Raw genomic sequence first — 12601 nt, 5'->3', positions numbered from 1 at the left:
ATCTTATGTTGTCTTTGTTATATAGCAGATTTACAACATCAGCGCGGGATTCACTAGGCACCAATATGGGGTATCGCACCCTGATCCGGCGTAAACCGCTATTCAAGTAAGTGGCAGTTAATGCCGGATCGGATTGCGATACCCCCATCGGTGCTTAGTGGATTCAGCCCCAGTTCTTTCTGTATTAATTTATATTCATTTATCTGCTGTTGTACCCTTCAGGGTTCCTTTGAGAAGATATTTTCACTGTGGCCTATATCCAAACTGTTTGAGTTACATGGAAATGTCTATGAATGGTGGTTTAGATGGAAGTTGGATCGTTACGTAAGTAATTTATGCCTTTTTTTCATCTTATTTGCATGAAAATCTGTATTAGCATTGCATTGTGTTCATGAAAATCTGTATTAGCATTGCATTGTGTGCATGAAAATCTGTATTAGCATTGCATTGTGTGCATGAAAATCTGTATTAGCATTGCATTGTGTGCATGAAAATCTGTATTAGCATTGCATTGTGTGCATAAAGATGCCATTTCTGGGAGTCTACTAGAGCTTAACTGCAAAAAAAATAATCTGTGCAGAATTGAAGCATTTTACCATTATACACATTGGCCATTAATTACTAAGTAGTTGTAGCCCACAGGTTACCTTCCAGCACCGTAAACACCTTAGAGCTCCGTGAAGTGAATGGTGGCTTCAGGCTCTGGAAAGTGTCTTATTGAATAGCGCCTCTTAGTGAATGGGACCCATAGGGACTTCTTTTTACTAGGCATGAACAAATCTTGTTTTTAGCAGAAACTACACCAATTGTAATTTCGTCTTGAGTGTTGGAAACAGATTCTGCTGGTGCATGACTGCAACATATTACGCTAGAAAAACCCTTCAGTTTGGAATTTAAATTTGTTTTTTGTTTTTAAAGAGGGCATTTGCTCTCTTCCAAGATGGCTGCCAAGTAGTTATCTCATTGGTTTACCTTGTTGACTGGCTTAGGCCATAGTCAATAACAGTAAGGTTACAGCCCCAGTCCTCCCTGCTGCATGCGCGCCTGGCGGTATGGCGGTGCATGCAGATACTACAGCTGCAATCGGCGGTCTGTAGGGGAGATCTAGAGGGAGCGTGGAGGGCGTGACTGTGACGTCACGTGAGTGGTTCGCCCTCATTGGCTGAGCCTTGCAAGTGACCCGGCCGTCGCGTAACCAAATCAAAATCTTTTGTCGGCTGAAAAATCTGCCGCCTCCTCGCGTGCACTATGGCCAGCCCCATAGATTCCCTGCATTTTGTTTGTGCCACGTGCAGAGTATGGGCACGGCCTTAGAGTCCCCAACCTGTAGTAAGAGTAAATAAGTTACATAGTAGTGCTTTACATGCTAGTGACTTTTAAACCTCAGGTTGGGACTCATGAAGCCATGATGTGGAGTATTGTCCCCCTGATCCGGCAGCATCTGCCATTCAAGTCAATGCCGATGACTGCCACATCGTTGTGCGATACTGCACATCACGGCGTGATGTGTCCCAGCTGCAGTGTGCAATGGGAGAGCGCAAGGGGAAATAAGCACAATATTCTCACTAAAGTGATTATTATTATTATTATTATTATTATTATTTAAATTACAATGCAAAAATAAACAAAACCTGAGGTAAATGTAATGGAAAAGCTAGACGTGGGTGGGTATTGTTTATATTTTTAAATATTTGTTGATATGTTGTCTATTTTAATGTAAATGTTTTTTCGTTTTTTCTAGGCTGTTTTTCATGGTATGCTGCTTGCTTTCATTTACCTGGCATTACAAAAACATCAGCTGCTCTCGGAAGGGAGAGGAGAAGCGCTTTTTTCCAACAAAGTTTCCAACGTCTTGTTGTTCTTTTCTGTGGTTTCTTTCTTGGTAAGTTTCGAAGTACATGTGTAGTACATAAGTAAGATGTTCAGTAATAATGTTATAATCTTATTGAGTCAGGTACAGCATAGTTCCAAACATTGCAGTATATTTACATTTTATGACTTGCCATTTTATTGAATTAGTGATGTCCCTGATGATATTTTCCTTTTGTAATGTCACCTAATGGTTTCATAAAGTAGCGATCGTAAAAAATAAAAGTAATAAACCATCACAAAATCTATATACATTTTCCTTTCAATATAACTTTTTCATACGGTAAAATAAAAATGTAACATAAACGAATATTGTTTTGATAATGTTTAGTTTTTCTTTAAAGTACAGTGTCTCTAAAATGTCGGTCCTCTTTAATGAAGTTCTCGCAGCTTTGTTACATATCAGACATATTTTATCATTGATCATTCAGTGTTAGAAAGTCTCTGTTATGAGAATAGAGATTTTTCATTTGCATTTTTATGTTGCACCTTCAATCAGTGAAAGAACAAATGCAGCAGCTACTTCAACCATGTTAAGAAAAGAAAAAAGGAGAAGGGGGGAAAAAGTGCTATATCGACAATCACAAATTATTAGTGTGAGATACAATGTGAAACAATGTGTGTATATATATCTATATATAAAAATGATTTTTTTGTGAGAAAAAAATCTACAGTATATATCATATATCAAAATGTATTGATACTGTATATGATATATTGTGTGTGGCAAAAAAGCTATATCCATACTGTGCATACAATAAAATATATATTACAAGGTGAACCATCAGTGCATAGTGTATATACTAAAAGGTATTGGAGTGCCAAGTTCATGAAGAATGGATACAAATTTAAGAAAGGAAGTTTCCACGTATATACTGTAAGCAGCTCCACAGGATCTTCTTGGAGTTCCTCCACGAGACAGAGCACTCTGTTACCAAAAGTCCTTAGAGAAAAACAAGAGAGGAGCGCCCAGGATCCAATAGTGAAGCATGTTTTAATTCACAATAAAAACATATAGAAGGTAAGTATCACACACAGCGATAAGCGGAAAATAAGCATATCCATGAAATCCTCAGTTTCCCTCCTCTCTCTCCCCTTCCCTCCTCTCTCCCCCACTTCTCTCCTTTCTCTCCTTCCCTCCACTCTCTCCCCCCCTGCACCCCTCTCCTCCCCTCCCTCCCCATGCTCCCCCCCTTCACCTTTCTCCACTCCCCCCTCAACCTCTCTCCGCTCAGCCCCCTCCCTTCCACCTCTCTCCGCTCAGCCCCCTCCCTTCCACCTTTCTCCACTCAGCCTCCACCTCTCTGCTCAACCCCCCTTCCTTCTACCTCTCTCTGCTCAGCCTCCCCCCTTCCACCCCTCTCTGCTCAGCCTATACTGCCTCTCTCTCCCCATTGGTCAGAGCAGGGTCATGTGACCCTGATCTGAACTCCGAAGTCAAATTGAACTGTCTCCCCAAGCACCAAGCTTGGGAGAGCGTACGTGCCTGCGTGCGCCGTGTGAACGGGGACGTTCAGATAAAGTTCAACAGAAGTTATCTCGTCAAGTGCTGCGCGCCTAGCGCACGCAGCCTTGCTTGTCTCTGGGTACTTCAGCAAGCAGACGCTGGAAATGCTGAGGACACAAGGAGGTTTAAACTGAGGATTTCATGGATATGCTTATTTTCCGCTTATTGCTGTGAGTGGGACACCTTCTATATGTTTATATTGTGAATTAAATCATGCCTTTGTACTTCAGCCATGTCCCTATCGTGTATTTGCATCTGTTCTGTATAAATAATATAATACATTAATTGTAGCTAACATTGAAGTGTTTTCCTGAGGGTTACATACACTGTCATACTAAGACAAGGTGGGTTAGCTTTGTTTATTTTGCCATAAAATACAGGAAATGTCACTAGTTAATAAAAAAAAATTAACCGTCAATGGAAGTATAAACATGTTTTTTTATTACAAAAATAAATAAATTACAGTAAAAGTTCATAATGAAAGGAAAAATTGTTTTGTGTGTTTAATTTATATATTAAATAGTAGACTCTTAGAGAAACATAAAATATATTATTTAGTTGGGGGTTTTTTACTTTTCAATTACTTATAAGAAATTTTTTAATTTTTCATTGTTAAACTTAATAATTTATTATCCTTTAGCAAAGTTACACATACAAAGGATTCTCACTGGTTTCTTATATATGTTAACTGTATATTGTTCCTTCCTTAGACGTATTCAATCTGGGCCAGTAGTTGTAAAAACAAAACTGAGTGCAATGACATGCATCCTTCTGTCTCTGTTGTACAGGTATTTATTATCTATATTATATTAAAGTGCTCAGAACATAAAGTCCTGATCTTTCTAATTAATTTCAAGAGAATGTTTCTCCTTCTGGATTGTTACTGTTATATCTTTTTATTCTCTATATTGATCTCTTTCTTTCTTTCCTACTTAGCAAATTCAGATTGGTATTGTTTTATATATGTGTGGCATGTCTGATATTTAATTTCTGCTAAGCTGCATTTAAATATGCATTGATTCTGCTGTAGGGCCAAGTTCCTGCTGGCAACTGCAGCGCCCGCTGTGGCGGACGCTGCAGGGACAAGAGCCCTCCCCTCAATGGGGCCGGACCCGCTGCGATGGGGGCTGCCGCGCTGCGCGCCGAGTTTTTCAGGAACACCTGAAAATAGAAATTGCCGCGGGCGACGGAGCGCTAGGCCACGCCCCCCAGCGGTTCAGCCAATGAGGACGAACCTGCCGGGTGACGTCATGGCCACGCCCCCGGCATGCCCCCCTGTCTTTCCCATTGCAGCTCCCTGCAGACCGGGGAATTCAGCTGCACGCGCCGCCAGCCTCGCGGGCACGCGTGCAGCGGAGGCACTGGAGCCGCAGCCTTACAATGTATTGGTTACTAATGTGAAAAATCTTCAAAATCAATTAAAAGGAAGGAAAATAAAAGCTCAGACCTTTAGGAGAGTGGTAGAATCCGTCTAAATGTGCTTTTTTTTTTTTTACTTAAAACATTTGTGTTGTGCTTACTTCTATAAAGATGTATTTATTTCGTAATTTTAAAAGTCAGTTTAGCCAAGCATTTCATTCTGCCTTGTACAGCAGTTCATCTAACAGTCCACTTGATCCCTAAACCTATCGCCATTATATAATGCAAAGGTGTATAGTAGACACCATTTTTGTTCCGTACACTATCTCATACTTAAGCAATGAGTCTGAAGAAGAGCTGAGCCACACCCTTCTTTATCCTATAGTCAAAATACTCAGCGTGACTCAAACCTTTGTTATAGTAAAAATACTCAGCGTGACAGCTCTTTATGAATATTGATTAATATCTGGAAAAAAGACTTGTGGGCTTGTGAATGTTAGATAATACAGGTAATATGAACTGAGAGCCAACCACAAAATATCCATAAAACCGGATTCTAGCCAAGAAAATGCTTGTATAGCCCAACCAAGAAATGCACAAAATACGGTATATCATTCAGTAACGTTTTCCATCCACGCACACCTACATATTTCTTATTGTAAAATGGACGTTTTGGCTCACTCGCGCCCTGTGTACGGACAATAAATATATATGGGTATAATACTTTTTTTTTTAAATAATAATAATATCAGCTAATGTAATCTTTGTGAAGAACTTTGCAGTACTCGCTCTTAACATAAATGTTTTTATTTTCTTTGTGCAGATTTTAGCCTTTGTCCTCATAAGGAACATTCCTGGATACGCGCGTTCTGTATACAGCACCTTTTTTGCCTGGTTTGGCAAAATTTCTTTGGAAGTGAGTGCCTAACTTTTACTCGGATATTCACAAGCGGTTTATTTTGCGCTGTGTGTTGAAAACGGGATACTTTCAATGTTATGTACAGGCATACCCCGCATTAACGTACGCAATGGGTCCAGAGCATGTATGTAAAGCGAAAATGTACTTAAAGTGAAGCACTACCTTTTCCCCACTTGATGCATGTACTGTACTGCAAGCGTCATATATACGTGCATAAATGATGTAAATAACGCATTTGTACCAGGCTCTATAGTCTCCCCGCTTGCACACAGCTTCGGTACAGGTAGGGAGCCGGTATTGCTGTTCATGACGTGCTGACAGGCGCATGCGCGAGCTGCCGTTTGCCTATTGGGCGATATGTCCTTACTCGCGAGTGTACTTAAAGTGAGTGTACTTAAAGCGGGGTATGCCTGTACAGTACTCATTTATTTAATAAGGTTTTTATGGAGTTTCTACTCTTCCAACATTATCTTCACACTTTTTGTTGCACGTGTTGATTTGTGCTGTTGTAAGTGTATATTTTAAACATGTTTCAGTATATAGAAGATAGGTGTGTTATATTCCCAATTATAATGTAGTCTTCATGTTGCATACTCCATTATGAAGCACTCGGGTGATTTAAGCCAGCAGCCCCCACTATTAGTTTTAAAATCTTTTAGAATACTTTTTTGTTGCATTGGCCCATATTTACTAAGCAGGGTTACTCCATGAGACGCCTTGTGTGCTGAAGATACCGGACACCCCATTCACTTAATTGGGCAAAATGAGCCTTATTAACGGAGCTGTGCTGAGAGGTGTATTATGGCGTTACACTGCTTAGTAATATGACCCATAATGTTTACATCACCAGTAACACGCCCTTTACCTCTTTTTATAATTTGTTTAACGCTTTCACGGCCACAAGGCCCTGTAGCGCATTGCCCATCTAAGGGTTAATATGTATAAAGGCTTTAGGAATATAAATGACCGCATTCCCAAGTACAGAAGCACAATGCACAAAGCGGGGAGTGGCTGCATACTAGCAGCAACCCTTCTAGCTTCTTTCTAAAGCCTCGGATACAACAGGGAAGTAAATGCAAAGATACTTTAGAGCAGAGGTTCTCAAACCGCTCCCCGGGCCCCGTTTTTGCAGCAACCACCGTACATTTAATTCCAATGCAAGTTAGACACATTCACTTGAGTGCAAGTGCATCGGTTATTCCTGAAAGCTGTTGTGGCTGGCGGAGGGGTTTGAGAACACTGCTTTAGAGAGAATGGGAACCACGGAGTGGGACCAGCAGCATTCAGTAACCCTTACTGCTGAGTTTAACAGTGTTCCCTTCTACCTACATATAAAGCATCTTTGAATTTGCTAGTTTAAGAACAGGGCACAATAGCACCCTCTGTTCATAGCTTTGTCCAGCGGCTGCACAAGGCTTTTCAGTCCATCCTTTTTGAGTTTGCTTCTCAGAATAAAAGTGAAAAATACCCGAATGCTTTTTTCAAAAAAGCAAACAACATAATTTGATGTCATTTCCCTGCAACTCTCAGTTCTCCGCAGCAACGTCTCAGAGGGAATTGTTTTTCTTCGTTTTGCTGGGAGTTCCAAGGCTATTACAGATGTAGCGAGACTCGCTATCTCCGGAATCGCGGCTGAAAAAAGCTTGAATCCTCAGCTCCGGAGATAGTGCAGTCGCGCTACGCGGGGATCCATGCTTCCGGATTGGGCACCCCGCAGCGATATTCTTCCTGCACTGTGTCAGTCACGTTCCCGTGGCTTGCCCCGGTGCCGAAAACTGTAATGTTTGCTAGATCTGCAACTCCTGGTATTAAGACCAATCAGAAAGATGGCTAGCTGGGCCTATTGCAGCCTGGTACCGAAAATAATTTTGCGTGTTTTATGGTGCAAGGCCAAAAACAAAAAATAACAAATTCTTTTCTTTCGTAGTTATTTATATGCCAATATCACATTTGGCTGGCTGCAGATACGAAGGGAATACTGGTGCTCATTCCTGGAAATCCTATGCTCAACATAATCATTAGCACTTTTATATTTGTGTGCGTGGCACATGAAATATCCCATATAACCAACGATCTAGCGCAAATTGTGATTCCCAAGGATAATTCTGCACTTGTAAAGAGGTTGTTGTGCATAGCTGGATTCTTTTTTGGACTTTTGCTTCTATCAGCACTCCAACATTAATAGGGACAACATTTTGAAGATGGTGCAAACGCTTGGCAGAACAATAAGAAAACGATCTACCTATAATCATGGATGTTGCAGAGTATACAACAATGAAGACGTTTACCACTGTGCATTGTTAATCTATACAAAAAAATGAATCAAGATGCAACTATCGCTTTAAAGAATTTCTTACGCAACAGTGAACAGGCCACAATTTGTTTTCTATAGAAATGGCTTCAGTTTACATGTCTCTCTGAAGAGGAGCTGCATATGAAGGTATAGGATATCTGCGACTGCAGTATCATAACATTATTACCTTGCAGGAGGGGCTCGCAACGCATTGCTTGGCAATCTGGCCACTCAAGCTGTGAAGACGTTAAATATATAACTTTGTTTTGTGTGACAGTGCTGGAGTTATTTCAGTACTGACAAAGTTGACTTATATTAATCATTGGAATGGTTTGGGAAGCGAATTGCTTAGAGAATGTGCAATTGTTATTTTCTGCTAGTGAAGGTGGATAGTACGAGATAATACGTTTAATTATTTTGGTAACTTGGGCATTGCATTGTTATATTTTAGATTTGATTGAATGGTTACTTATTTTATGTTTTGAATGGTCTGTGTGTACAGTACAGTAGGGTTGTATATACATGTATTTAACTCTGTACAGATAAAACTATGTAAAGTGACTAGTTTATAAACATCCATTATGGTGTGCCACAACACTACAAGATACATCTGTATTGATGTCTGTGGCACCACCAGTTGGTCTAATAGTACATATATGCCTTACTATGGCAGCTTTCTTCACGATTCCTTCCTCCGATGAGAAGTGGTAAGTAAATGCATTTTCCCTAATGATCTGATGAGCAAATGCTTCATAGAATCTATTGTATATGTTTTCCTTTTCTTATAACATTTATTTAGGAGGAGTCACACAATGAAACATTTAGCTTACAGAGCTTAAGATATCATGAAATCATTAGTGTCGCAAGAGACTTACAGAAACCGCTCAATGTTTCAAAAACAGCAGTGCATTTGCCCGGTAATATTTTGTCCCACACTGTTGTCTTTGGTCATTTTCTTGCTACACTAATATGTTATGCATGTCTTAGGCCATTTCTGAATCTGACGTGTGTATCGGTCTAAAGACTTTGTTACGTTACTGTGGTGGAAAGCAGGCTGGAGAATACTGCACCATATTCATTTGCTGCATTAACGGTACTGCATTTGCAGAGGCTAATAACTGTGGGGTATTTTTATATAGATTGTTTTTCTTTTAATAAGAAATATCTCACTATGTAAAAATCACATCAGAAACCAAGGAAGATGTACATTCAGATGTACATACAGTACATATAGTAACGATCATTTGACACAGTCTGACTTTGGAGTATTTAACTCTTAACAGCAGAAAGCTTTGCTCAATATTTATTTATAGATGTTCCCCCGATAAAGCTCCTTTGACCGGGGTTACGTATCCATGTTTTGTTTAAGTACCGTTCATTAATGTCATCATACTGGATGTTAAAAAAAAGATGCTAGCTGAGTTAATAATAATCAACAACAAATCTGATTAAATAGTAAAACACAAACTAAAGCCCAGTAATGATTGCCTGACGTAATTTACATACACTATAACCATGAGATTGAAATGATTCATGTGAAATTAAGGGAACAGATCCACATTTAAAAGGGGATATCCACTAATTAAAATAATATCTTTTTAATAACACGGAGACAGGAACATTACGAAGCACCAGCAGCCTGGGTTTGTGTGCACTGCCCTTTATAAAACTACGATTTCAGGTGTTCCTCATCTGCATACAGTAGATGCTTTTGTAGATTCATTTGTTCCCAGTGAACGTGGCACAAAGGAAAGGGAGGCAGTAAAATATTTTAGCCAAGACAATGTAACCTCCAACTATAATGAAAAGTCTAATGACCTAGAAAATTATATTTTTCTTGTTTGATTCTTGGTTCACCCGTTAATCTGAGGGGTTTGTTTTTGTTTAACATTTGGCACTGCAGGAAAATGGTAACAAAACCCATGCAGTGCTTTTGGCCATTACAGCCACAATACGTCTTGTAATGCAACTCTATAAGAAATCATTCACAAATCTCAAGGGGTAACACAACTGAGATTGAATGCGATTCATGATTATTTGTGGTAAACATACAGTAAGTAGGCTGTGTGTGTGCTGTGAACTGTACAGTGCCAGGTTTATTACTGGCTGTGCCTCAAGCCATTGTTTAAGAAGAAATTACAAATATCTCTAATCTGAAACAGAGATATCAGTGTTTTAAAATGTTTGCATTACAGATTAAGAAAATAAGTTTACAATTTTTCATTTCCTAACTTGCCTTTAACAGCCTCATTTGGTTCTTTAGTTCTCCCAGCTAGAAATGTACAGAACTATCAAAATTACAGTCACATGTTTAGCATTTTTCCCATTTTTGCTTCCTTGCAATGTGAAATTAGTCTTAGATTTTCCAATTTCACAAGCTTTCAAAGAAATGTCACCAGACAGTGAGTGAGACATTGTGGTGTGTTCCTGATTCATAGCATTAAGCCAATGTAACCATTTTATAGAATTTCACAAATGAACATATTTAAGAGAAATTGCAACTATCATCGCTTGCAAACACTGACGCAGTCGTAATATTTCAGCGTGGCTGAATAACCGCTCATTTCGATTTGGTTTAAAGTTTTGCAGAACCATATACCATCTGTGATCCAGTATACAATTCTAATAAATGTACCCTAATAAGCATACCATTTACGTTACAAATAAATGCATCTTTAATGTACATTTTATAATAGGGCAAATCTTTATATTGTACTATATAGTACTATTGGGCTTCTACTGTACCTACTATATAGTGGTCTAGTATATGACACTGTTGATGTAATGATTTTGAGGATTCCTTGGCATGCACAGAACATTTACAGCTTTGCCTGGAAATGAATGTTCTCTGTTTATGTCCTTATAACATAATATGTAGTTGGGGAGTTACGCATTCTGTATAACTGATGGGCTCAATCATTTTGACTGAACCCCCTATGCTGAATCGGGGATATCCTTAAAACCTGACATGTTAATGGCTCTTGAGGACTGGAGTTGGGAACCACTGTCTTAGAGTCAATGATTGAGCCACCTATGCTGAAGCAGGGATAGCCTTAGAACCTGACCTATTGGCGGCCCTTGAGGACTGGAGTTGCCCACCCCTGCTCTATTGTAATGCTGCAGACCATCTGTTGTGTTATATGCACCATCAAATAGTATTTAAATAGTATTGCATATGAATTGCTGAGCAGTGATGTACAGAGCTTATGAAACAGTTACCATTGTGTGCTGTACATACCTCTATTCCAAAAACTCCGCTTAATTCTCTTACATTGTTGTATTTCCTGAACACTAAAGATAGGATAAATCCATCAAGTTATTCTTAAAACACATAATTGATGATTTTTTCTATGAGAAAACGTTTGCTGCTTTTGGTCTTTTTAGATTTAGAAATGTGCTGCCTTTGAAACCACTTTAAAATGTTGATTTTGTTTTTCACCCAGTTAGCCGCTTGCGTTAATCACTTTTCGTTGATCTCTTTTCACAAGATATTTGTTTCTAACGCTGTTTTTAACATTTAAATCGGATGCTCTGTTCAAGAGAGAGAAGCATTTGAAACATTGAATGGGTGGGAGGTTAAAATGAAGCTCTGCCTATAGCCTAGTGCAATCTAAAGCTTACACTGGCAACCCAAGGAGTTGGAGATGTAGAAAAGCACTAAAAAAAAAACAGAACACCCTCAAGGGGCAAGATACTACTAACATATGAGTTAAAGCAGTGTGATCCCCCAGAAGCCTATGTGAGTGCCTATGAGCTTTGAGCAGCTTCTAAAAAGAAGGGTTTAAATACCAAACATACCATAGTAATTCTGAGCCAGAATAAGTGAAATTGAAATGTTAATGTTGGCATATTTTTTTGTTGTTCAATCCTGATGTTCTTTGTGTTTATCGTGCTAACCCTTTTCAGTGCAGAAAGTTTCATACTTGTTGTCTTATGTCTACTGTTGTGAATTGTTTACAAAACATTGTGTACATGTCAAGACTCGCAAGTAATTCTTTTTGTGCCCCCCTTTTCCCTCCAGATCTTACATGCTACTTTCTAGACCCCCATGGTGTAAAATTATTTTTGTTGGCTATGGGGAACCCACAATGGGACGCGCTGTGATGTTTTAGCACACAAGCCAGACATTGCTTTTTTCCTGCAGGGCTGCTCAATTTCAGGCTTTGAAGGCTTCTAGGAGGCCAGATACAACACATACCCAAGTACTGCAAGTGGTCGTTGTGGTAATTAAGAATAAACTAATTGTTATAGTATGTGTTCGAAAAAATCTTGAAAACCTGGTCTGTTAGTACAGGGGTGGGCAAACTTTTTTTTTGTCTGCGCCCCCTGCCTGCACACCCCTGTATTAGTGGCCTTGTGGGACTTTTGAGAAGAAGCTCTGATTGAATTGGTATACTCATATGTTCTATAAATATTACAAATCATTGTGTCTGGTTGAGTACATGATATACTATTTTTGGTAAGAGATGCAGAGTTCATAGCTTATCTGTAAGGTTTACACTCCACATTTAAACATGGAATATACCACTCCTTTTTTCTTCTTGTACATCTTGTTCTTGCTGCTGCTTTTTTCCCCGATTCCCTAAGCACTGAAAAGGTTTTCTTTTCGTTGTTCCTATTTTTGTATTTTAGTGTCTTTGCTTCCAGTGTATGT

At 39.2% G+C, this 12601-nt stretch overlaps 1 protein-coding gene across 4 annotated transcripts in view; it reads left to right on the top strand.

Moving 5' to 3' along the window:
- Positions 1-11650, top strand: part of CASD1 (CAS1 domain sialic acid O acetyltransferase 1) — a 62305-nt gene extending 50655 nt beyond the window's left edge. For all 4 annotated transcript variants that reach the window (XM_075587327.1, XM_075587325.1, XM_075587326.1 and 1 more), the window contains exons 14-18: positions 223-324; positions 1742-1882; positions 4087-4164; positions 5559-5651; positions 7582-11650. In XM_075587327.1, coding sequence (XP_075443442.1) covers positions 223-324; positions 1742-1882; positions 4087-4164; positions 5559-5651; positions 7582-7836 — 669 coding nt within the window. In that variant the 3' untranslated portion in view covers positions 7837-11650. The remainder of the gene's footprint in view (positions 1-222; positions 325-1741; positions 1883-4086; positions 4165-5558; positions 5652-7581) is intronic.
- Positions 11651-12601: the final 951 nt, after the last annotated feature.

This window comes from Ascaphus truei, chromosome 2 (assembly GCF_040206685.1).
Source record: "Ascaphus truei isolate aAscTru1 chromosome 2, aAscTru1.hap1, whole genome shotgun sequence".
NCBI lineage: Eukaryota > Metazoa > Chordata > Amphibia > Anura > Ascaphidae > Ascaphus > Ascaphus truei.
Note: the sequence above shows the minus strand (reverse complement) of the source record. Positions and strands in the feature narration are given on the sequence as shown.